The sequence below is a fragment of the Danio rerio genome, chromosome 3, assembly GCF_049306965.1.
Source record: "Danio rerio strain Tuebingen ecotype United States chromosome 3, GRCz12tu, whole genome shotgun sequence".
In the NCBI taxonomy this organism is placed as follows: Eukaryota; Metazoa; Chordata; class Actinopteri; order Cypriniformes; family Danionidae; genus Danio; species Danio rerio.
In genome coordinates this window covers 11,558,889-11,582,656 of record NC_133178.1, presented here as the reverse complement: position 1 = coordinate 11,582,656, position 23,768 = coordinate 11,558,889, and the positions used below count along the sequence as shown (strand labels likewise).

The 23,768-nt window shown below is 37.0% G+C and overlaps 2 protein-coding genes across 5 annotated transcripts in view; both read left to right on the top strand.

Annotated features, from left to right (window-relative positions):
• Positions 1–23,768, top strand: part of LOC141381148 (uncharacterized) — a 587,543-nt gene that overhangs the window by 195,097 nt on the left and 368,678 nt on the right. Inside the window, exon 2 of the mRNA XM_073944165.1 lies at positions 6,206–6,242. The gene's annotated coding sequence lies outside the window, so the exon portion shown is untranslated. The remainder of the gene's footprint in view (positions 1–6,205; positions 6,243–23,768) is intronic.
• prkar1b (protein kinase, cAMP-dependent, regulatory, type I, beta) overlaps positions 1–23,768 on the top strand; it is a 145,073-nt gene that overhangs the window by 72,305 nt on the left and 49,000 nt on the right. For all 4 annotated transcript variants that reach the window (XM_021471498.3, XM_068217650.2, XM_073943590.1 and 1 more), the window contains 2 exon segments: positions 6,589–6,635; positions 17,625–17,783. In XM_021471498.3, coding sequence (XP_021327173.1) covers positions 6,589–6,635; positions 17,625–17,783 — 206 coding nt within the window.

Genomic DNA, 23,768 nt, shown 5'->3' with positions numbered 1-23,768 from the left:
ATCCAGTCACAAAATTCGGCAAAAATTTCACACGACGGTAATAGTTTGATTGCGGTGTTTACATGTTTACACTCGGAGAGCAGGATTTACAGCATTTACACCAACTGGAACCGCATCTTTTTTAGAGGAAGACAAGCGGCACATCCGGATTTCACCATTTCCAGATGCGAAAAGCTCTCAGGTAAAAAATGTTCCTTACAATCTTAATTCTGTCGCGTGTTAGCAGTGCACTGTGTTCTACACATGAGTCCAGCTGCGCTCTCGTAGCGGGAAATGAAAACAAAACCTTTGTTGCAGCACATTTATAAACACAGTACTGACGACCTGTGTCTCCAAACAATTCTTCTTCTTCCATTTGTTTTGGCAACACAACGTGGCGTCTTTCTGCCTTCTGAACACTGTAACAGGTAAGAACAGTCTTCAAAGCTATAATGCATATTAATGAAATTGCACCTTATACACAATAGAGCGCGCTGATTGATTTGAAGTCTTTGGTTGGAAAAACAATTTTCCAAACAATTTTCACTTTTTTGTGAAATATATGTGTCCTAATAGTGTTTATAGCAGCGTGGGACACATATATGACTGTCAACATCCCAAAACATATGTTTTGGTGTTTCCTGACCCTTTAAGAGGGGGTGATTTCAGTGAGTTTCCTGGCCAATTAAGAACAGCGATACCATGGTTCTTAAACCAGGTACTGGTAGCTTTGGCACTGCGTGCAGCTCCCAAGTCCTGCTGGAAAATAAAATCATCATCTCCAAAAAGCTTTTCAGCAGCAGGGAGCATAAAGTGCTCTAAATGTCCTGGTATAGAGCTGCGCTGACTGTGGACTTGATAAAAGACAATGGACCCACACCAGCATATGACATGGTTCTCCAAACCATCGCTGACTGTGGAAACTTCACGCTGGACTTTAAGCAAGTAGACTTTTATCTCTTTCCGCTCTTCCTCCAGACTCTAGGATCATGATTTCCAAATGAAATACAAAATTTGCATTCATCTGAAAAGAGGGGGACCACTACGCACCACTGCACTTTTCTCTTTAGCCCAGCTCAGATGCCTCTAACATTGTTTTTAGTTGAGAAGTGGCTTGACACATGGAATTCTACAGCTGTAGCCCATGTCGTGTAGACATCTGTATGTGGGGGTTCTTGATGCTCTGACACCAGCCTCAGTCGCCCTAGGTTGACACTCCTCTCAAGGCTGCGGCCATACTTGTGCACCTATCCCAGCCACGTTTTCTCTTCTTCTTAACACTCTAATAATATACTTAGATAGTGCACACTGAGAGCATCAAGCTTCTTTCGCAATTGCCTTTTGAGACTTTTCCTTTTAAAGGGTTTCAATGATGGCCTTCTGCACAACCGTCAAGTCAGCAGTCATGATTCTGAAGCGTACTATGCCAGACTGAGACAGTTTCAAGGCTTTGCATTAATTGGCAAATTAAATTGAGATACAGGTAGCCTACAATGTTGATAATGTCATAATATTCTAAATTTGTAGATACTGGATTTGACTTTTTTTAAATCTTTAATCATTCAAATTGAATCAAATGAAGGCTTGAAATGTTTCACTTTGTGTGTTGTGAAATAATATAACACACAAGTTTCACTTTTTAAAAACAAATTACTAAAATAAATGGACTTTTCCTCGATATCCTAACCTTTTGGCACATACCTGTATTAGATCTATTCATATTTTTTTCTGCAGTGTGTACAAGTGTGTGTCTGTCTGTGTGTGTGTAGAAATGTGTGTGTGAATAAGTGTGGCATCATGGTGGCACAGTGGGTAGCACAATCATCTCACAGCAAGAAGGACACTGGTTTGAGTCCCGGCTGGGTCAGTTGGCATTTCTGTGTGGAGTTTGCATGTTCTCCCCGTGTTGGCGTGGGTTTCCTCCGGGTGCTCCGGTTTCACCCACAGTCCAAAGACATGTGGTATAGGGGAATTGAGTAAGCTAAATTGTCCGTAGTGTATGTGTGTGAATGGGAGTGTTTCCCAGTGATGGGTTGCAGCTGGAAGGGCATCCACTGCGTAAAACATATGCTGGATAAGTTGGCGGTTCATTACGGAAACTAAGGGACTAAGCCATAAGGAAAATGAATGAACGTATAAGTGTGTGTGTAGAAATGTGTGTGTATAAGCGTGTGTGTGTGTGTGTGTGTGTGTGTGTTAGGTGTGCCTGTGTGAGTAAAGTCTGCATGTGCGTGTAGAAATGTGTATAAGTGTGTGTATGGAACGGTGTGTATAAGTGTGTGTTTGTGTATAAGTGTTCGTGTGTGTGGGTCTATGTGTAAAGCTTGCACGTGTGTGTTGAAATGTATGAACATAAATGTGTGTGTGCATGTGTATCTGCGTGCGCATTTGTGTAAAGTGCATGTGTGTAGAAATGTATGAGCATAAATGTGTGTGTGTCTGTGTGCATCTATGTGTAAAGTGTGCATGCGTTTGTAGAAATGTGTGTGTGTTTCTGTGCGTAAAAGTGCATGTGAGTGTAGAAATGTGTGCATAGAAATATATGTGTATTAGTGTGTATATAATTATTTGTGCGTGTGTGGATTTACTGTAGATGCTTGTATGTGTGTGTGTACAATCGTGTGTGTGCCTATGGGTCAAAGTGTGCATGTGTGTGTGCAGAAGTGTGCATTTCTGGGCAGGTGTGTGTGTAATGTGCACATATGTGTGTGCGTGCATGCATGCCTGTGTGTAGAAGTGAGCATGTGTGTGTTTTGTTCTCCTCAAATATTTGCCTGCACTCTGTGACTTAAGGATCTGTTGGCCCAAAAGCAGAAACTTCAGAGCAGAGGTGATAAAAGACAGGAAGACAGGAACAATACTAAGAAAAATGAGCTGAATGGCTTGAAAGAGCGGGAGAGATGGCAAGTGTGTGTGTGTGTGTGTGAGTGAGCGAGAGGGCACTCGCCATCAGTGAGTGTGTTAAGATAAATTGCTTATGTGATTTACGAGCGCTTAGTGTGTTCGCCGTTAATTAGCCTGGTGAACCCGCATGAACTCACGGATCACGGGCTCTTTTAACTCTTTTAACACACACACACACATGCACTCGCTACCAGGAGCCCAAACGCTAATTTCAACACACACTCAAAGACATCAAAGAGCCTCTGAAGCTCCAGAAATGTGCACTGCAGTGGCCTTTAACTTGGAAATGTTGGCTTCTGGCACACCCAGACCTCCATTAAACTCTCAAATGAGCTGTAGAGGATGAAGGCTGGGAATCATTTAGATGACACTGCTCCGAGAAGAGGTGCTGACACTTTTAAACTGCTAAAGTGCCATCTTTTATCTTTGATATCCACATCTGTCTCTTTCTCGGTGTGTTTGTGTGTGTCTGTGTGTGTGTGTGTGTGTGTGTGTGGTGTTGGGAAATGGGGAGTCGGAAAGAGCTGGAATCTGGGAAGGAGACAAAATTATTTATCCTTTCCTCCTTTCCATGTTGAATTTAAAGCTCCCATGAAAATGAAATGGGATGTTCTTTCTCTTTTTTTGTGGCTGTTTAGTCTATTTTTTCTTAGCTGTGGGGTCATCTAGATGCTAATGCAGGCTTCAATGGCTGCGGTAAAAGGAAATTGATGCATTTATTCGGCAAGGATGCATTAAATGTAATCAAAGTGACAGTAAAGACATTTATAATACTGTTTTTAAGTTAAATTAATAGTTTTTGCTAAACGTTCTGTTTTTTCAAAGTATCCTGAAGAAGAACGTATGAGGTTTTCACACACTTGTTGAAAGTCCTAGTACTTAAAAACAAACACAGATCTTTGAAAGTGCTTAAATTTGAAATAAAATTTATTTATGGTGTTATTTCTGCAATTGTACTGTGCTGCTGTCAAAAAACAGAACAAAAACAATGAGGGCTCTGTCATACACCTGGCACAATAAGGTGCATGACGTGTATGCCGTGATTTGTTGCTATTTTCAGACCTGCACAACAGTAATTTTCCCATTTTGCGCCACGCTGTTTAAATAGCAAATTCATTTGCACCACTTTGTGGACTCATGGGTGTGCTGGTCTGAAAAGAAGGTGTGTTAAGGCAGTAGTCCCAAACCTTTTTTTCACCGTGGACCGGTCAACGGTTCTTCACGTGAACACAGCTACTGCGCTCGTGCATCCAGGTTAATCATGAACAACTCTATGCACTATCGCGATCTGATTATGTTTCAATCAAGGTTTATATGCATCAAATACATCACATCTGTGCCAAACATTTCAACTGATAACCATATTAACAATAATACAACCGTATAGCCAAATTAAATGTATGCATTGGCATGTTAAAGCCCTAATGAGTATGATTATGTAAAACTCCATATAGATACATATTGCAATGATTTCGGGTACTTGCTTAGGGATGCACGCACACATATATGCACAGTCCTTATATGCTCTGCTGAGTTGGACTCTATAATACCTGTTTTGTAACTTTAAACTATCAACAACCACCAATGAGCTATATTCAGTTGTTCTTTCCGCTCCGTGGTGGATTTTGGCATAGTCCATTTCACGTGAGATGGCGGGGGTGAGCAGAAGAAACCAAGTCGTGGGGGGAATATTTTCTACACAAATAATTTATTATTTCTTATGTGGCCCGGTACCAATTGTTCCACGGACCGGTACCAGTCCGCAGCCCGGTGGTTGGGGACCACTGTGTTAAGGCACATCGTTGGTGCTATTTTGAGGAACTGATATAGGAACCATTGACCATCTAAAACCTGGTTTAAAAACCAAATTTTAGTTTATTCATGACAATTTGCATTTGTATAATGCTATTATTATTAATAGTAGTATTTATTATATGCATATTTATATTTGTTTTAATAAAAACAAGTTTAGATTTGTCCACCTGTCAGGTTTATAAGACGTCTGCCTCACCATATGGGGTAAAAAATCGGAAGTGTGTTTGGATATAGCAGTTTTTATTACCACACTTCATTATTATTGTTCGTTTATTCGCTTGCTGAAAATTAGAACTGAATTTAGAAATAGTTTTGAAACAAATCTTTACACTTAACAAATGAAATTAAATATGTAGGCTAATGGATGTGTTTTCAGTGGAGTGTGTACAACACCGTTTCCTTATCCACTAAAGTAAAGGAGTAAAGAGTAAAAGTAAAGAGAAAGTAAAGGCCGATTGGAGGAGGCTCATTCTTTATCCTCACACTGCAGATGTTCTGTTTAACTGTTTTCTTGCTAGTGAAGCGTTCAGCTTTTCCACTTACAAAGTCTGCCATGTAAATAGCAAATGAGCCATGGCGTGACAGAACTGACTCTTAAAGAAAATGTGAGATGAGACTCTTATTGGTTTAATGCATGTTATGCTCAAAACACACCCATAACTCAACAAGGACAACCCTGTTAGACCGTATGCTGCGGCGCAGAGTGTATTTTTCCATCCTTAAAATAGCAAAAGTTGATTCAGGCACGCCCCTTAATGCTTTTGCGCCCTGCTCTGTAAACTTTGCGCCTAGATTGTTAAAATAAAGCCCTGAGAAATTCTTAATTTAAAAATGTTTAATGTACAATAACAATGACAAATAATGCACATTTTATAAATATGTCCAAAAGTGAATGTGAATATTCCCAGTATTAAATTCAACAAATTTTAATAAAGTTCTTCGAACTTGACTTGTTTAAAAAAGTCATTTTTTTTTTAAATTAATCTAACATTATTAATGTAAATATTAAGTGTAAGTCAAATATGTTCTTCATGGTGCTACATATGATGTGGTATCAATAACTTAATTTTAATTCAAAGGTGCTTTAAAAAAGTCCTTGAACGTAGTTGAATCTGGTGACCATGAAATTTGTAACATATTGTGATGATAAATGTTTTTTTTTTTTTTTTGATAGGGGGGGCATCTAAACATCTTTTCAAAATAATTTCTAAGGGATCCTGATACTGAAGGCATACACTTCAAATCATTGAACAAATCACAGCAATAAATTAAATTTAATGCATATAGAAAATGGCAAATTTTAGGTTGTGGTGGCTCAGTGGTTAGCACCGTCACCTCACAGCAAGAAGGTTGCTGGTTCGAGTCCCGGCTGGGCCAGTTGGAATTTCTGTGTGGAGTTTGCATGTTTTCCCTGTGTTGGCGTGGGTTTCCTCCGGGTGCTCCGTTTTTCCCCACAAGTCCAAATACATGCGCTATAGGTGAACTGAATAAACTAAAATGACCATAGTGTATGTGTGTGAATGAGTGTATATGGTTGTTTCCCTGTACTGGGTTGTGGCTGGAAGGGTATCCACTGCGTAAAACATATGCCGGAATAATTGGTGGTTCATTCAACTGTGGCAACCCATGAGGAATAAAGGGAATAAGCCAAAGGAAAATTAATGAATTTTTACGTTGTACTATTATTTCAGCATATTACTGTTTTTTTACTTTTATTAAATAAATACAATCTTAATGAGATTTAAGAGCCTAAAACCTACAAAAAATGTGTACCCAAAACTGAATGATTGATATTTTCACTTCTGAGCAGAAAAACAGATTGTTGGGTGTAAATTTTCTGTGACGTTGGCTGATTTGAGTAATCTTATGATTTTCTGATTTCTTTCACAGGTGATGAAGGAGACAACTTCTATGTGATTGACCAAGGAGAAGTGGATGTAAGTTTAACATTTCATACCTGTTTCTATCATCAAACACAAACAAGATTATCACATCAACCCATCAAACACTTTTCATTAAAGGGATTTAATAATGTTATTAAATTAATATTTCTTTCAATTGTTGGTAAGTTACTTCAAAAAAGTTATTATTACCAAGTACTAATGAAACATTTCAAAGTAATGACGTCGTATTTCAAAAATATTGGCGTTAAGTTTTTACTCATTTCAGTGTTTCTTAATCTTGTGCAATTGTCTGACAAAAGGAACAATGAGTATGTTTACATGGACACCAATAATCCGATTTTAGTACAATTAAGACAATACTCTGATTAAGAGTCGACCATGTAAGCAGCAATTTTTGACGCAGTGACGTTAATCGATCTATGTTCTATAACATGTAAAATCAGGAACATTCAAAAAGCAAAGCCTTAATCATATTATTGTCTTATTCAGATGAAGGCAAATAATTTGATTACTGATGTTCATGTAAACGTAGTCGTTGTTTAGCAGCATATAGACTTTATTCAGAAATGTTACATTGATTTACAGTATTTAAAGCAAGTTCATTATAAGTAAAAATTAAACCTATGTAACTATTACGTGTGACCTAAAAATAAAAAAGTTATCTCTTACTTTACTTTTTTAGTGGAAAAGTAATTTAATTACAGTAGTTACTGTGTAACAAATTACACTAAACACTGATGCAAAAATATCCATAATAAAAACCACCAAAGACTGCAGTTTCAGCTAAAAATGTTCTTTAATAATAATATTTTCAAATATCAGCTTGTTTGGTTTCGTTTTTTTAGTAAATTCTAGGCAAACGTTCAGTTTTGGGTGAACCATCCTTCACTAATAATGCCTTCACAGTATGGGATGTGAATGTGCTCTCTTGCATACATTTTTTAATGACACACTTTAATCATTTCTTTTTCCTGCTAATATTGGAGTGCATGAATGCTTTTGTGACATTAACCCAATTAGGATTTGAAGGCTTACGAAACATCCGGACATACGATAGTAGATCTATATGATACAAATTTCACCCACTTGCCTTTTAACACTGCAACAAACTGGAACACTGACTGCCATTGTGTTGCTGTCCAAAGATGACATGGATAAAGTTCAAGTGAAATGATTGCTTTTATCTCTACAGAGAATCCATTTTCACAGTTTTGTTTTAAAGAGAAGATAAGAAGCTCTGAAAGAGATTTTCGTTGTGCATTCATATGATTTATGCAGATATTTTCCTTTTTTTTTCTTTTTATCGTCTTGGGAATCTGTAGTATTTCTCTCCCCTGCTTGTTGTTATTCTCTAGTAAATAAGATTGTTTAGTTTAAAGAGGCCTTTTCCACACTTTTTGCATTTTATTTTGCTCCCCTGAGTCCCTTTATCATGTCGTCACTTGTTTTTTATGACTGCTTTCCACGCTCTCTGTGACTCTTAGAATTAAACAAGCTGTTTTTGCTACTGTTCTTGTCTCACTGTACTGTATATACTGCAAATTATCTCTTTAGAAAAGGAATAGCTAAAAAAAACAAGCTGTTTAGGTTGAGCAGTATATTTGTAATATTTAAAGTTATATATCATTTGTATCATATATGTACACTACCTGACAAAAGTATTGTCGTCGATCCCAGTTGTAAGAGCAACAAATAATAAGTTGATCATTTGGAAAAGTGGCAGAAGGTCGATTTTTTTTCTGCTGACTCATCTGTTGAACTGCATCTCAATCATCACAAATACTGCAGATGATCTATTGGAACCCGCATGGACCCAAGATTCTCACAGAAATCAGTCAAGTTGGTGAAGGAAAAATCATGGTTTGGGGTCACATTCAGTATGGGGACATGCGAGATCTGCAGAGTGGATGGTAACATCAACAGCCTGAGGAATTAAGACATTTGTGCTGCCCATTACATTACAAAGCACAGGAGAGGGTAAATTCTTCAGCAGGATAGTGCTCCTACTCATACTTCAGCCTCCAAATCAAAGTTCCTGAAAGCAAAGAAGGTCAAGGTGGCCAGCCCAGTCATCAGACATGAACATTATTGAGCATGTCTGGGGTAAGATGAAGGTGGAGACATTGAAGATGAATTCTAATGGACTCTGGGACTCCTGCAAGAACGCTTTCTTTGGCATTCCAGATGACTTTATTAATAAGTGATTTGAGTCATTACAGAGATGTATGGATGCAGTCCTTCAAGCTCATAGGAGTCATACACAATATTCATTCTTTTTCCACTGCAGCATGACTTTATATTCTATTCTGTACACTATTTCTAATAATGTTAAGTGACAACTTTTATCTAAGCATATCCAAACCTTACTGTCCTAATGAAATCATTAAAAAATTTATTTTGGTAAAATAAATGCAATCTAGAGGCGTTTGCCTTTCATATAAGCCACTTCTGATACCAAATGATCAACTAGAAGTCAAGTTATTATTTGCTGTTTCTAAAACATGGATCGGCGACAAGACTTTTGTCAGGTGGTGTATATATTTTAAATATAAATGTAAATTTTCTATTTCTGTGTATTTTTCTAATAAGGGTGTTATAAGCAATAAAAAAATATGCATGCATATGTTAAAACAAACTTTTATTTGGATGCATAAATAAAGATAAATTTGTTTTTGCCCAACACTAATAATAATTTTATTGTTAATAATATTAAAAATAACAGTACTAATAATAAAAATGTTTTCTTTCTAAATATATTTTAAAATGCAATTTATTTCTGTAATTAAAACCTAAAATCTCAGCTCCATTAATCTGGACTTCACTGTCACAATTCTTCATAAATCCAAAAAAAATGTATGTGTTATACTTAAAAAATAGTTATTATTATTATTATTATTTAATTAGTGATGGTGACGATGATTACTATTATTAATATTATTATTATTGTTGTTCTTTCTAATATTTCAACCATAAATAAACGTAAACCATACATTGTAAACCATGTTTAACTATAAAATAATGTAAAGCGTCTTTTTTTTTAAAAGATGTTAATGAATATGAATAAAAAAATGCAGCGTTTATTTGAAATAGAAGTCTTTTTTGACATTCTACATATATTATAAATATTATTTAGAAATGGAATGCATCTTCACCATTTAAATAATGTATTAATGCATTTAGAAAATTAAGAAAACACTAATTGTACTTACTCCAGACGAATACAATGTTGATTATAAATGTGGCTGTAGAATGATCTCATGCTTATGACATCATAACATTAATCATTATAGATTGGCTCATTTCAAGTGAAGGGATTTTTCAGTATTACTTCATAAAATGGTAAACTGTGCTTTTTATACATCTAGAAAAACCCTATTCTTCCTACACAGACTTCATTTGATCACTGCCTTAAAAGGATAGTTCAGGCCAAAAATTAAAATGAACACATCATCAAACCTTTATGACTTTTTTCTTCCATTAAACACAAAAGAAGATATTTTGAAGAATGCTGGCACTCATTGATTTACATAAAGTGAAAACAAAAACAATACAATCAAAGTCTATAGGTGCCAGCTAAGACCATTTTCCAAAATATCTCCTATTGTGTTGGACAAAAATATTTCTTACAATATAACAAACTTGCAAAATGCAATTTTGTCAAAACTTTAGTTGTTTGATGTAACGATCATGCTAAAATAAGCAGGCAAAAGTATTTTCTGAGCTAATTAAAGCAAAAAAAAGGTCATTTATAACTTTATAACATTACGAATGACTGAAAACCTCATTGGAAATTCTGATTCTTATTGGCATTTTCAATAAGTTAGTATTTAGTATTTATTTTCAATCTAACACCAACTATAGGAGAGGTGAGGATGAAGATAGTAAAGGCCCCATCTGATTGGTCAGATTTAGATCAAGATTAGAATGCATAGATTTAGATCTATGCATTCAAATACTTAGCACATTCAATTAACTTAATGGATTGCACTTCGATATGGATATTGCATATACTATTATCTTTCATTCATTTTCTTTTCGGCTTAGTCCCTTAATTAATCAGGGGTCGTCACAGCAAAATGAACCGCCAACTATTTCAGCGTATGTTTTACACAACGAAATCCCTTCCAGCTGCAACCCATCACTGGGAAACACCCACACACTCTCATTCACACACATACATAACAGCCAATTTAGCCTACCCAATTCACCTACAGCGGATTTGGACTTTGGGGGAAACTGGAGCACCCGGAGGAAATCAACGCCAACATGGGTAGAACATGCAAACTCCACACAGAAATGCCAACTGACCCTAAATCGCCTCGCAGCTCGAACCAGCGACCTTCTTGCTGTGAGGTGATTGTGTAACCCACTGCGCCACCGTGACGCCCCTGTACTATTATCATGAAAACTAAATATTGAGCAGCTGCAATACTCATAAGAACATCTTAAACAAGTTAATTTAATTTCACAGGACCTCTAACTGTCTGTCCTTGTGTAAGTGTGTAGCAATCTGCAGTGTGAGATACCAGTCCTAATATTTCTCCTCTGCTCTGGATGTGTTTGGAGGACACGTTGAGTCAGCACCGGGTCACTGCCACATCAGAATGCTGCGAATCTAACTCTTGGTTCACTGCCAATGCTTTTGGACCAGCCGAAAACACAGAGTCCATCATGCTAGTGCTGTCAAACACACACTAAATACATGTGTACACACAATAACCAGTCTTCTTAAATGTGTACACAATTCATAAAGCTCTCAGATATATATACGCAATCACGCTGGAATGTCAAGATGCTTCAGGAACGCGACGCGATGTCTCTCATTAGCAGAGAGGATAAATCTGCTGTGACTTTGGAGAGCATTGTATTGCATGCTAATTGAGGGAGCGCTCAGATTTGGAATTCATTAACGCGCGCAACCTTTCATTGGAAGAAACACACACTTTTATTCAGTTCAAGGGCTAGTTTTGTCAGAAATGAAACAGCATTCATTTACTCATCCTCTGTTTCTTTCTTCTGTTGAACACAAAAGGAGATATTTTGAAGAATGTTGGAAATCTGTTGATTTTTATACTGTGAATTTTTTTTAGTTTCATACCAAAAATAAATCAAAGAGGTAAGACTTTTTCAAACATAGCTTCATTTCAGTTGTCATGTTTTGTAAAAATCTATCTAATGATTTAATTAATCTATTACAAAACCGTTGGCGAGACTTATGCATTACAGGCTTAAATTTTATAAAAAGAAAAAGAAAAAAATAGATTAACCGAGACTGCAGTCAGACCATAAAGCAGATGTAGATCTTTCTTTCGAGGTGTCAGTGCACAAATGAACAAAACAATATGCCTCATACAAAATATTATAATGTAAAAATATGGAAAAGTTATCAGATGATATTTTCAATCAATTTTCCTAACAGATAAACAGCACTCTGTATTATTTTAGCATGCTTTCACTGTTGTATTGGACATGAAACGCACATTTACCAGTAGGAATGATATCCTGCCCTACTCATCTTTCTCTCTTCATATAGCTGTATATATAGGGCTATTATGTAACCATAATACACTGTGATAAAGCCTGGTTAGTTAGTTCGTTGGATTGTTTTGCTTTCTCACTACAATTGATCCGCTCTAGAGTTTGTTTCGATCGAGCCGAGACCACCTCATTTAGGCAATCTCGGACCGATTGATTCGGTGCGGTTCCTAGCGCAATTGCTGGATTCACATATGCCAAACAAACCGTGCTAACTGGGCAAATGAGTAGGGCTGTGTATTGGCAAGAGCCTCACGATATGATACATATCACGATACATGGGTCACGATACAATATATATATATATCACAATATATAGCGATACAATAAATATTGTGATATATTGCAATAGTTTGTATTAGTATGTGTGTGATGTTATATTGACAACTTGATAAAGTCAGCAGGTGAATTCAAATTCCAATTCCAATTTATTTTCTATCCATTTCAATTCATTACATTTACATTTACATTACATTTAGTCATTTAGCCGACGCTTTTATCCAAAGCGACTTACAAATGAGGACAAGGAAGCAATTTACAGAACTATAAGAGCAACAATGAATAAGTGCTGTAGGCAAGTTTCAGGTGTGTAAAGTCTAAGAAGAAAAGTATTAGTACATTTTTTTTTTTTTTTTTTTTTTTTTGCAGTTAGTGGAGGAGTCAGAGAGGGAGTTGCGTATTAGTAAGAAAAATTGGAGACTGAATAGTTGAGTTTTTAGTCGCTTTTTGAAGACAGCAAGTGACTGCTGTTCTGATGCAGTTAGGGAGTTCCTTCCACCAACTGGGCAGATTGAGCGCGAGCGTTCGGGAAAGCGTTTTCTTGCCTCTTTGGGATGGAACCACGAGGCGACGTTCATTCACAGAGCGCAAATTTCTGGAGGGCCTATAAATCTGCAGAAGTGAGAGCAGAAAAGAAGGGGCGCAGCCAGAAATCGCTTTGTAAGTAAAAATCAGAGCTTTGAATTTTATGCGAGCAGCAACTGGCAGCCAGTGCAAACGAATGAGTAGCGGAGTGACATGTGCTCTTTTAGGTTCATTAAAGACCACTCGTGCTGCTGCATTAACTAAACTGCACAGTGTGAATGAACAAAGAACTCACTGAAATGTATTAAATGCATATTGCTATTAAACACTTAACTCGAATGTATATGCCTTTAAAGTCCCATATAGTTGAAATAAACAATTTAAAAACTAAAGCAAGTAAAAAAATAAATAAAATGCATTAAGTAAACGTAAAACTGGAACACAGTGCTCTAATATGCAGTAAACTATTAGAAACTCACAGTGCGACTGACAGCATCGTGAACATTTGGCTGTGAAAATTGGTCGCACATGGGTAAATTGATGGCATGCGCGAAACATTTTACATGCAACATGCCAGCCAGCTGTGCTGCTAAGGTCATGTTTGGCTCGTTGTCTGTTACAACGACAGGTCCTTCCATTTTATTTCCCATTCCTCCTCTGCAGTTTTCAGTAACTCTGCATTGTTAGTTGAGGTAGATTGTTAATGATGTTATCCAGTGTAGTTTGCCTTGAATCAAGAGCTTTCAGTTGAGGTCGCAGTGCCGCTAATTAATCTGCGTGGTGTCTTGCTAAGTGATAACGCAAGTTCTTAGGGTTTCCTGAATATTTTAAGATAGATTTGCTAAGCAAGCAAATTGCATTTTTTGTCTAATTCAGTACTCTGATATAGTGTTAAAACCAAAGTGCAGCTCAAAGCTGGAGGCGCCTTTATATTTTCCACCATGCTCACTCGCTTGCTTACTTCTGAAACCATATTACTTAGCGTTTTGTTGATAGCGAGTTAGCGACATCTACTGGAACAGAGGAGGAGGTCGTTTGGCCCAACTTAAATCGATACTTCAGGTTTGACTATCAATACACTATCGTGAAAGAAATTATTGCGATAGTTAGATATATCAATATTTTTGCACAGCCCTACAAATGAGACCGGTTTCGAAACTAATGTCTAGGCGTGAAAGCACCCTTAATCTAGTTTTGAACTAAGAGAGTGTGTCTAAACCTCTGACATTACCAGAAAGGCTATTCCAGTGTTTAGGAGCCATATATGAAAACGCTAGACCTCCTTTAGTGTACTTTGCTATTCTGGGTACTACTAGAAACCCTGAGTTTTGAGATTTTAAAGAGCAAGTGGGATTGTAGCGAGACAGAATGTTGATAAACAGGAGCTAGACTATTCAAAGCTTTAAAGGTAAGCAGCAATATTTTATCATCACTTAACAGGCAGCCAGTGTAAGGAGGGTAAAATTGGCCTAGTAAAAACTGTGGCAGCTGCATTTTGCACTAACTGAAGTTTGCTAAATATCAACCCGAAGGCCTGATACAGGACTGCTAGTATATCAGAAGCACAGTTTCTCACCTGAAGTGACATGCAGCAGGCTTGGACTTAAAGTATGTTCCAGTGGCCGCTCTGAAGAGCACAGATACCCTGAGGAATGTGTGTTAGACCACTGGCCGAGCATTTATTCCTGCCCCTCATAAAATCAACAAGTGGATTGTGTGTCCGCAGGTGAAAGTGAAGCCGCCTCTGTGGAAAGCGAGAAAGAGGCTCTTTGTGCTTGTCAATGCGTGTGGCTGATAATAAAACACACACACACCCAGATATGGTCTTGAGTAGCATCATGCACTTATGCCAGAATGAAAGACAAAGCAGGAGAAAGTGTTATCTAATTCCTCATAAGACACTGTCAAGGATCCTGATTGGTCGAGTGTTATCAGATGTGCCGTCGCAATATGAACACCCCTGACTGTCATTAGTGTAAAAAGAGAGTTCAGGCCAATCACTGGAGATAACATGAAATCTGAAACAGTTCCTCATTTACTTGGTTGAATTGTGCATTTTTGTGTACAGGTCATCTGTGTGTGTTTATTACAAATATATAATAATAAAAAGTTATTATTACTTTGCTGTATAAATAAATTATCAGTAGCTAAAAGTTTTTTCTAAAATTATATTTTATATTAAAATTATATATTATATTATATTATATTATATTATATTATATTATATTGTTTAATATTATATTGTTTAATATTATATTATATAGTTATATTATAAATTTTATTGTTATATCATATTATATTATGCTATATTATATTATATAGGTTGTGTTATGTTGTGTAATGTTGTGTTGTGTTGTGTTATATTACTTCATTTAATTAGTTAAGTTGGGTTAAGTCGTTTCTCAGGAATGGGTTGCGGCTGGAAGGGCATCCGCTGCGTAAAAACTTGCTGGATAAGGTGGCGGTTTATTCCGCTGTGGCGACCCCGGATTAATAAAGGGACTAAGCCAGAGGTGTCAAACTCAATCCCTGGAGGGCCGAAGCCCTGCACAGTTTAGTTCCAACCCTGCTCCAACACACTTAACTGTAGGTTTCAAACAACCCTGAAGCACTCAATTAGTTTGATCAGGTGTGTTTAATTAGGGTTGGAACTAAACTGTGCAGAGCTGCCGCCTCTTTGGAACAGAGTTTGACACCTGTGGACTAAGCCGACAAGAAAATGAATGAATGAATAGGTGAAGTCGTGTTAAGCTGTGTTGTGTTTTGTTATATTACATCATTTAATTGGTTATTAAGTTAAGCTAGGCTAAGTTGGGTTAAGTCATGTTGTGTTAGGTTGTGTTGTGTTATATTACTTCACTTAATTAGATATTAAGTTAAATTAGGTTGGGTTAAGTCATGTTAAGTTGTGATCTTTTGTGTTACATTACTTCATTTAATTAGTTATGAAGTTAAGGTAGGTTGGGTTAAGTCGTGTTAAGTTGTGTTGTGTCATGTTGTATTACATAATTTTATTAGTAGTTAGGTTAAGTAAGTTAAGTTAAGTTAAGTTAGGTTAGGTTAGGTTGGGTAAAGTCATGTTCAGTTTTGTTGTTAGGTTTTGTTGTGTTATATTACTTCACTTAATTATTTATTAAGTTAGGTTAGCCTAAGTTGTGTTGTGTTGTGTTGTGTTGTGTTATAGTACTTTATTTAATTTGTTGTTAAGTTAGGTTGGGTTAAACCATGTTAAGCCATGTTGTCTTGTCTGGGGTTATATTACTTCACCTTATTATTTATTAGGTAAGGTTAATTGAGGTTGGTTTAGGTTGTGTTAAGTTGTGTTTGGTTTTGTTGGGTTGTGTTAAGTTGTGTTGTGTTATATTACTTCATTTAATTAGTTAAGTTAAGTTTGGTTAAGTCCTGTTAAGTTGTGTTGTTGTGTTATATTGCATCATTTAGTTAGTTATTAAGTTAAGTTAGGCTAGGTTGGGTTAAGTCAAGTTGTGTTGTGTTATATTATTTCATTTAATTAGTTATTAAGTTAGGTTGGGTTAAGTCGTGTTGTGTTGTGTTATATTGCTTTATTTAATTAGCTATTAAGTTAGTTTAGGTTGGATTGGGTTAAGTTAGGTTGGGTTAAGCTAATTTAGGTTGATTTAAGTTGTGTTGTGTTAAGTTGTGTTGTGTTATATTACTTAATTTTATTAGTTAAGTTGTGTTAAGTCGTGTTAAGTCATGTTAAGTCGCGTCATGTCATGTCAGGTTGTGTTGTGTCGTGTTATATTACTTCATTTAATAAGTTATTAAGTTCGTGTCGTGTCGTGTCGTGTCGTGTTGTGTTGTAATACTTCACTTGATTAGTTATTAAGTTAAGCTAGGTTGGGTTAAGGTGGGTTGAATTAAGTTAAGTTAGGTTAGGTTAAGTTGTGTTATTACTTCATTTAATTATTATATTATATTATATTATATTATATTATATTATATTATATTATATTATATTATATTATATTATATTATATTATATTATATTATATTATATTATGGGTGACCCAGTGGCGCAGTAGGTAGTGCTGTGGAGTTTGGGTTGCGGCTAAAGTTGTGGGTTGCGGCTAAAAGGGTATCCACTGCGTAAAAACATGCTGGATAAGTTGGCGGTTCATTCTGCCATTAATATAATTATATTATATTATATTAATTATATTATATTATATATAAATTTTATTATATTAATTATATTATATTATATTATATTATATTATATTATATTATATTATATTATATTATATTATATTATATTATATTATAAATTTATTTTCTTTTTTGCTTAATCCCTTAATTAATCAGGGGTCGCCACAGCAGAATGAACCACCAACTTATCCAGCATGTGTTTTACGCAGTAAATGCCTTTCCAGCCACAACCCAGCACTGGGGAACTCCCAAAATCTCACATTCACACCAACACACACAACACGGTCAATTTAGCCTATTCAATTCACCTATAGCACATGTCTTTAGACTGTGGGGGAAGCCAGAGCACCCAGAGGAAACCCATGCCAACACGGAGAAAGCATGCAAACTCCAGTCTGATTTATTTCTATACAGTATACAAAATGAAGTTAAATCTATTCTGTATGCTGTTGTCTTACTCGTGTGTTATAAGCAGATGTGTGTAATGCTCTTTTTCTCTCTGTGTGTCTGCAGGTATATGTGAATGGTGAATGGGTGACTAGTATTGGAGAGGGTGGTAGTTTTGGAGAACTGGCTCTGATATACGGGACTCCTCGAGCTGCTACTGTGAAGGCCAAGACTGACCTGAAACTCTGGGGCATCGACAGAGACAGCTACCGGCGCATCCTCATGGTACAAACACAAAAACACACACCTACAATACAAAGAGGAGGTTGCGCCAGGACTGTAAAGTTGTGTAAAATTCACTGTTAGTTGTTTATAGGCAGTGTGTGCACTCCACAACCTTAAATTGATTTAAAAACACCCAGTCCTTTTAAATGATCCTTTTATAAATTAGTCTTGAATCTGAAGCAGTTGTAGTGAGATTTTTTGTTGAATGTTGAATGTTTTACACCATGTCTACACAATATATTTTTCATCCATTGTTGCAAAGGAGTTATAACAACTCTAAAATAGCCTAATACATTTAATTTGTCAGTCAAATTGCTGATTTTGATAATTATATATCTAAAGCAGAGATGTCAAAACTGCTGAAAAGGGGGTGGAGAGTAAAAGCTCATTTGAATTTAAAGAGACACACACCAAAAACAGTTCATTTCAACTCAAACATTGGCATTTTCAACCCTTACAGATGCTCTGTGGAGTTCCCTCTATATGACAAGTTCTCTCACCGTCACTTTCCAGATTGAAACTTTTGAAAGTAATTGGACCACTGGAAACTCAAACCATAACCAAACTTTCCAGTCTGTGGTATTCTTTAACTAAATACTTGCTGTCTTGCTGTCGGCATCAAGTGCTCCATCTGTAGCAGTGTTTGTGTTTGTCAGTATGTGTGTGTGTGTGTGTGTGTGTGTGTGTGTGTGTGTGTGTGTGTGTGTGTGTGTGTGTGTGTTGTGGGAATGTTTAAATGAATATTTGTAATGCTCCACAAACCTCCGTGGAAACTGTTCACCACACAGAGCCTGACAAGAGACCAATTTAGATTTTTCTGTCAGGCCATCGTTTGGTTTCTCTGCAGTGCCTTTCCCACTTTCTTAAGCAAACACACACACACACACACACACACACACACACACACATATAGACACACACAATAGTTGAGTGAGCAGAAAAAGAGAGTGACTGTCATATTTTAGCAACAATGAGCTGCTCTTAATTAAACAAATATATGGTGTGTGTGTGTGTGTGTGTGTTTGTGTTTGTGTGTGTTTGTGTGTGTGTGTGTGTGTGTGTGTGTGTGTGTGTGTGTGTGTGTGTGTGTGTGTGGCTGCAGTCAATTAGAGAGAAGTCAGTAATTCATGAAGCTGTTTATAAAATGCTGCCATATTCCACGTCCTCAGTGAACATAAAATCCTGATGGTGTGTAACAACATATGTGTGAGAAACATATTAGATTTTAATAGTACTGCTTTCCATTTCATAAAAAAGAAGCCTTTTCCATTTCTTGTAAACTTACAAAGAGGCCGAGACCATTGAGAAAAAATCAACACAGATGAGCCATTACATTATGACCATAATAACCTTTGACTCATTATAATAACCTTTAGGACCTACTTTAGTTCTTTAATCTATGGCTGCCGGCAAGACATTGATTTAGTGATGCTATTATGCGTCTGCTGGTGTATCTGGTAGCATAATGTCAACATCAGGATTTCCAGTTTCTGTACATTACAGCCAGGGCTTTACATTAACACATGCCAATCCACCAAATGCGGGTAGATTTTGGTTGTGGCGGGTTTGATGAGACACTTGAGCTTGAGCTCCTCCTCCTATAAGCTGTTTTAATGCGTACACCCACCACACCCCTAACCCCAACCCCCAGTGACAACACTCGTAGAAGAAGTGCAAGGAAGGAGGAACTAGAGCTCAAGCTCCCCCTTGCTAATAATAATAATAATAATAATACACTTTATTTGTTTAGCATTTTCTCAACCTACATGCAACTCAAAGTGCCTCACAAACAACAACAAAAAAGCATTAAAATAGACCATAAAAACTTATCACATATACTGAAATAGAAGCATTCATGTACACAAAATATAAGCATATATCCACATGATCACACACACAATAGTCCTTACATATGCAAGCACACACCATTCATTACATACATAAACCTACAACAATATAGATGAAATGCGTACCCCTTACAAACTTGTTTATTCATATGCAATTTTAAAAAGATGCGTCTTAACACGCTTTTTAAAAACATGAATACTGGGGGATTCTTTCACTTCAAGAGGGAGACAGTTCCAATTTTTTGGAGCATAATGGCTAAAAGAAGTGTCGCCAGATCGCATCGGGTTTACAGGATAAAATTCTAAAAGTCCAGCACTAGAAGAGCGGAGCAAACGGTTTGGATTATATTTTGTTAAACAGTCGGAAATGTAGGAAGGTGTCATGTTGTGTAGTGCTTTATAAACTAATAAAAGAATCTTAAAATCTATCCTAGAGCACAGCTCTGCCCAAGTGGCTCTGCAGTGAGCACCACTTGGGTTAGACAGCCACTCTTACTAGCCACTTTGGCTGGCTGAAAAACTCAATTTTTAAATTGCCAGTGCTGGCTCGTCATCACTACAGATTAGATTGTTAGTTTATGATCGTTTGCCTATATGCGAACAAATGTGATCTTAGAATCCAGAAGCAGCACGACTGACTAAAACAGCTTTTCGTGCGAGCAAAGGAAAGCAAGTGAATAACAAATGAGAAGATCACGCACACGGTGAGACAGGCTTTCCTCACTCACTAATGAGGGCTTTAGTGCCACGCGCACAGATGATTTGATGCGCGCGAGTGTTTAAAAGCTCCTGTGCCCTTTCCTCACTCGAAATTGAACTAGTGCGATGCTCGTGCACTCACATTCCTTCAAAGGCTCGAGATTCTTTGTAAGCAGCAAAAGTTGTTGTCGCTTTCTCTTTAACCGTTCTTTGAACAGATTATTAATTGGCCTAACATTAACCTTGTGCGCGGCATCATCCTTTCATTATCGCGCACAGAATGTTTTTTTACCCGCTTTCTTTTGCTTGCTGTTAATTTTGTTAATATAACTTAATAAATCATCCTTTACAATAATATTCCTTTAATATGTTGTTGTATGCACAGTTAACTGGTGATCTGGGAGCCAGAACAGACCACTGTGCATAGTTTTAGATGCGTGAGAATATATATTTTTTAAATGTCAGCTGTTTTGTTAAATAAAAAGTGTATGTATACAGCGGTATTTTGCTTGTTTGGACACATTATTTAAAATTTGTAGCAAGGAAATAATTAGTTTGGTGTGGTCCAAGATAGAGCTGCACGATTCTGGCTAAAATGAGAATCGCGATTTTTTTTGCTTGAAATAAAGATCACGATTTTCTCACGATTCTGTAGATGTAAAATAAAGGTATGGTAAAAACAAACATATGGCACAACCTCGATAATAATATGTGTAGGTCTACTGGTTTCTATAAATAATTCTATTCTATATTAATCTATTCTTATTATAATTCTGATGTTGAATTATGTTTGAGATATATGCTTGCAATCTGTCATATTAGACAATTTAATTCACTGGTAAAATCAGACATTGCCATTAGCAGTTTATATTCAACAATATATAGGCTAGAGTAGTTATACTGACATTGTAAACATTTATCGCCGCGCCCTATCTGTGATAACAGCTCACGGTCAGCAGCTCACGTCATGTGTGATTTCCAGATCGCGAAAACATCATTATATTAAAACAAAAATGACATTTTTAGGCGAATTATACCTTATAAATACAGTATGTGACTTATTCAACATCATTTGGAGGTGTCAATATCACTGAGCAATGTATGTGAAACAATGAAAAGACTCGTGCAGCCGCCTTTTCTTCTCTCCTGAACTTGAAAATATGATTGGCAGAATCGTAAAAATGCTGGATGAAGATTGTCCAGGTCAGGGGTGTCAAACTCAATTCCTGGAGGGCCGAAGCCCTGCACAATTTAGTTCCAACCCTGCTCCAACACACTTACCTGTAGGTTTTAAACAAGCCTGAAGGACTCAATTAGTTTGATCAGGTGTGTTTAATTAGGGTTGGAACTAAACTGTGCATGGCTGCGGCCCTTTTGGAACTGAGTTTGACACCTGTGGTCTAGGGGGTCGAATCGAGATCGCAATCTTTTAACGATTAATTGTGCAGCTCTAGTCAAAGAAGAAAAGGTAAATCCTTATTGTGTTGAGCCCTGAAAAGTCCCGTGAAAGAAAACTAATTGCAATGTGACACTTTTTTATGAAAGCGTAACCCATTTGCTCATGCTCATTAAGTGAGCTCATAAACAAAAAACAGTTAAATGAACGAGGTAAGTGGAAAAAAACACAAAATTTTAGTAACTTTAGCATGCCGCAACCCATGCCAAAGTCAAATTTATGCATATAAAATATATTTTCCCACCAACAAAATTGTGGCTGGTGAAAATGGTGAGTGACTAGTCACGGTGGAAAACTACTAGTGACAGTGGCTGGTGATCAGAAAAGTTAATGTCAAGCCTTGATTACAGCAGTGGTCCCCAACCATGGATCAGTTGATACCTGGCCTCTCAAGAAATGATCCATTTTGTATATTATCTGAGTCTGAACAATCTTTTATTTTGAACAATCTTTTATTTTGAAAAATCTTTTATTTTGGAAAATGACCGTATTCTCTCTGTTAAATTTGAGTGCCCAAATTTAAGCCACAAGCAGCAAAATAAGTAAGAATCAGACGTCTTTGGAAAGTTTTTTTTGCTAAGGGAAAAGGCCCAGGGAAGGACCCACAAATTGCCAAAGTATGGATCCGGAACCTATTTGTCAACAAATCTGGTGAATCCAGCATGTCTGTGCAAGAAGATCAACTGCTGTAGATCGCACATTACGACAGGTTTAGGGGCCGTTCACATGTCACGTCTTTTTCGTGCACAAGTTAATTATTTTTCTATTGAGGCGTGTGGCTTGCACATGCATATTTATGTGCAGCTTGTGCACGCATATTGCCATATTGGGGCGCACCCAGTTCAAAACATTTCAGCTTTTTAATGCTACGAGTGCACAGCGAGTCATGTGACAACAACTAACAGATCACCTTCAGTCAAACACAGAACATCCTAACACTGGGGATGCTCATTTCAGTTAATTTTGCCAACCGACAACAGCCACTCGTTAACTAAATATTAATGGTTAACTCCTCAGATTATCATGTAATTGAAAAAAAATTAATGTCTATTTTGTGTCTGACACATTAAATATTGCATTTTATTTAAATTTAACATGCGAACATATGTAAACAACATATGGGAAACACCTATACACTCTCGCATTCACACACACACACACACACACACACACACACACACACACACACACTCATACACTACGGCCAATTTAGTTTATTAAACTCACCTATAGCACATGTGTTTGGAGTGTGGGGGAAAACAAAGCACCTAAAGGAAACCCATGCCAACATGGGGAGAACATGCAAAGTCCACACAGAAATGCCACCTGACCCTTCTGGGACTCGAACCAGCAATCTTCTTGCTGTGAGGCGACAGTGCTAACCACTAAGCCACCGTTCCACCTACTAATATATTGTAAATGTTTAATATATTGCTCAGACTCACTCTACTCCCCTTCCTGTTTCAGCTCATATGTCAAGATCTCCATCAAATATCACCAAAATGCTAAACAATGTCAAGTCAAGCAAAACACACTGTATTTTGGTTGGCGATTTGAGTAGACGTTTACACACATAAATATGCCATGCAACACTCCTCGGGTTTCCCAACCAAAAGTGCTTCAGTTCACATTTTACACTCTTGTCTTCCTCACTGTCTGCAGTAAACAGATCCTCACAGACTCTCCTGTCTGTAGGAAATACATGGTGTTTGTTTGGGAAATGTGGCTGAACTAATCCATTAAGCTTGACCAGCACTCGGCGGAGCGCTGCAGATCCTCATGTCACGTCTCAGATGTTCAGATGTTTTTGTATCTTCTTCTCAAACACCGGGGGTCGAGGGGTCGCTGACCTCAAAACACAGAGGATCTTCACAGACACTCAGCGGCTGGACATTTGCGTATACGTTTCATGTTCGCCGAGGTGGTTTAGGTGAAGGCTTTGGTTCACCCCGAAATGAAACCTCTTGTCATCGTTTACTTCAA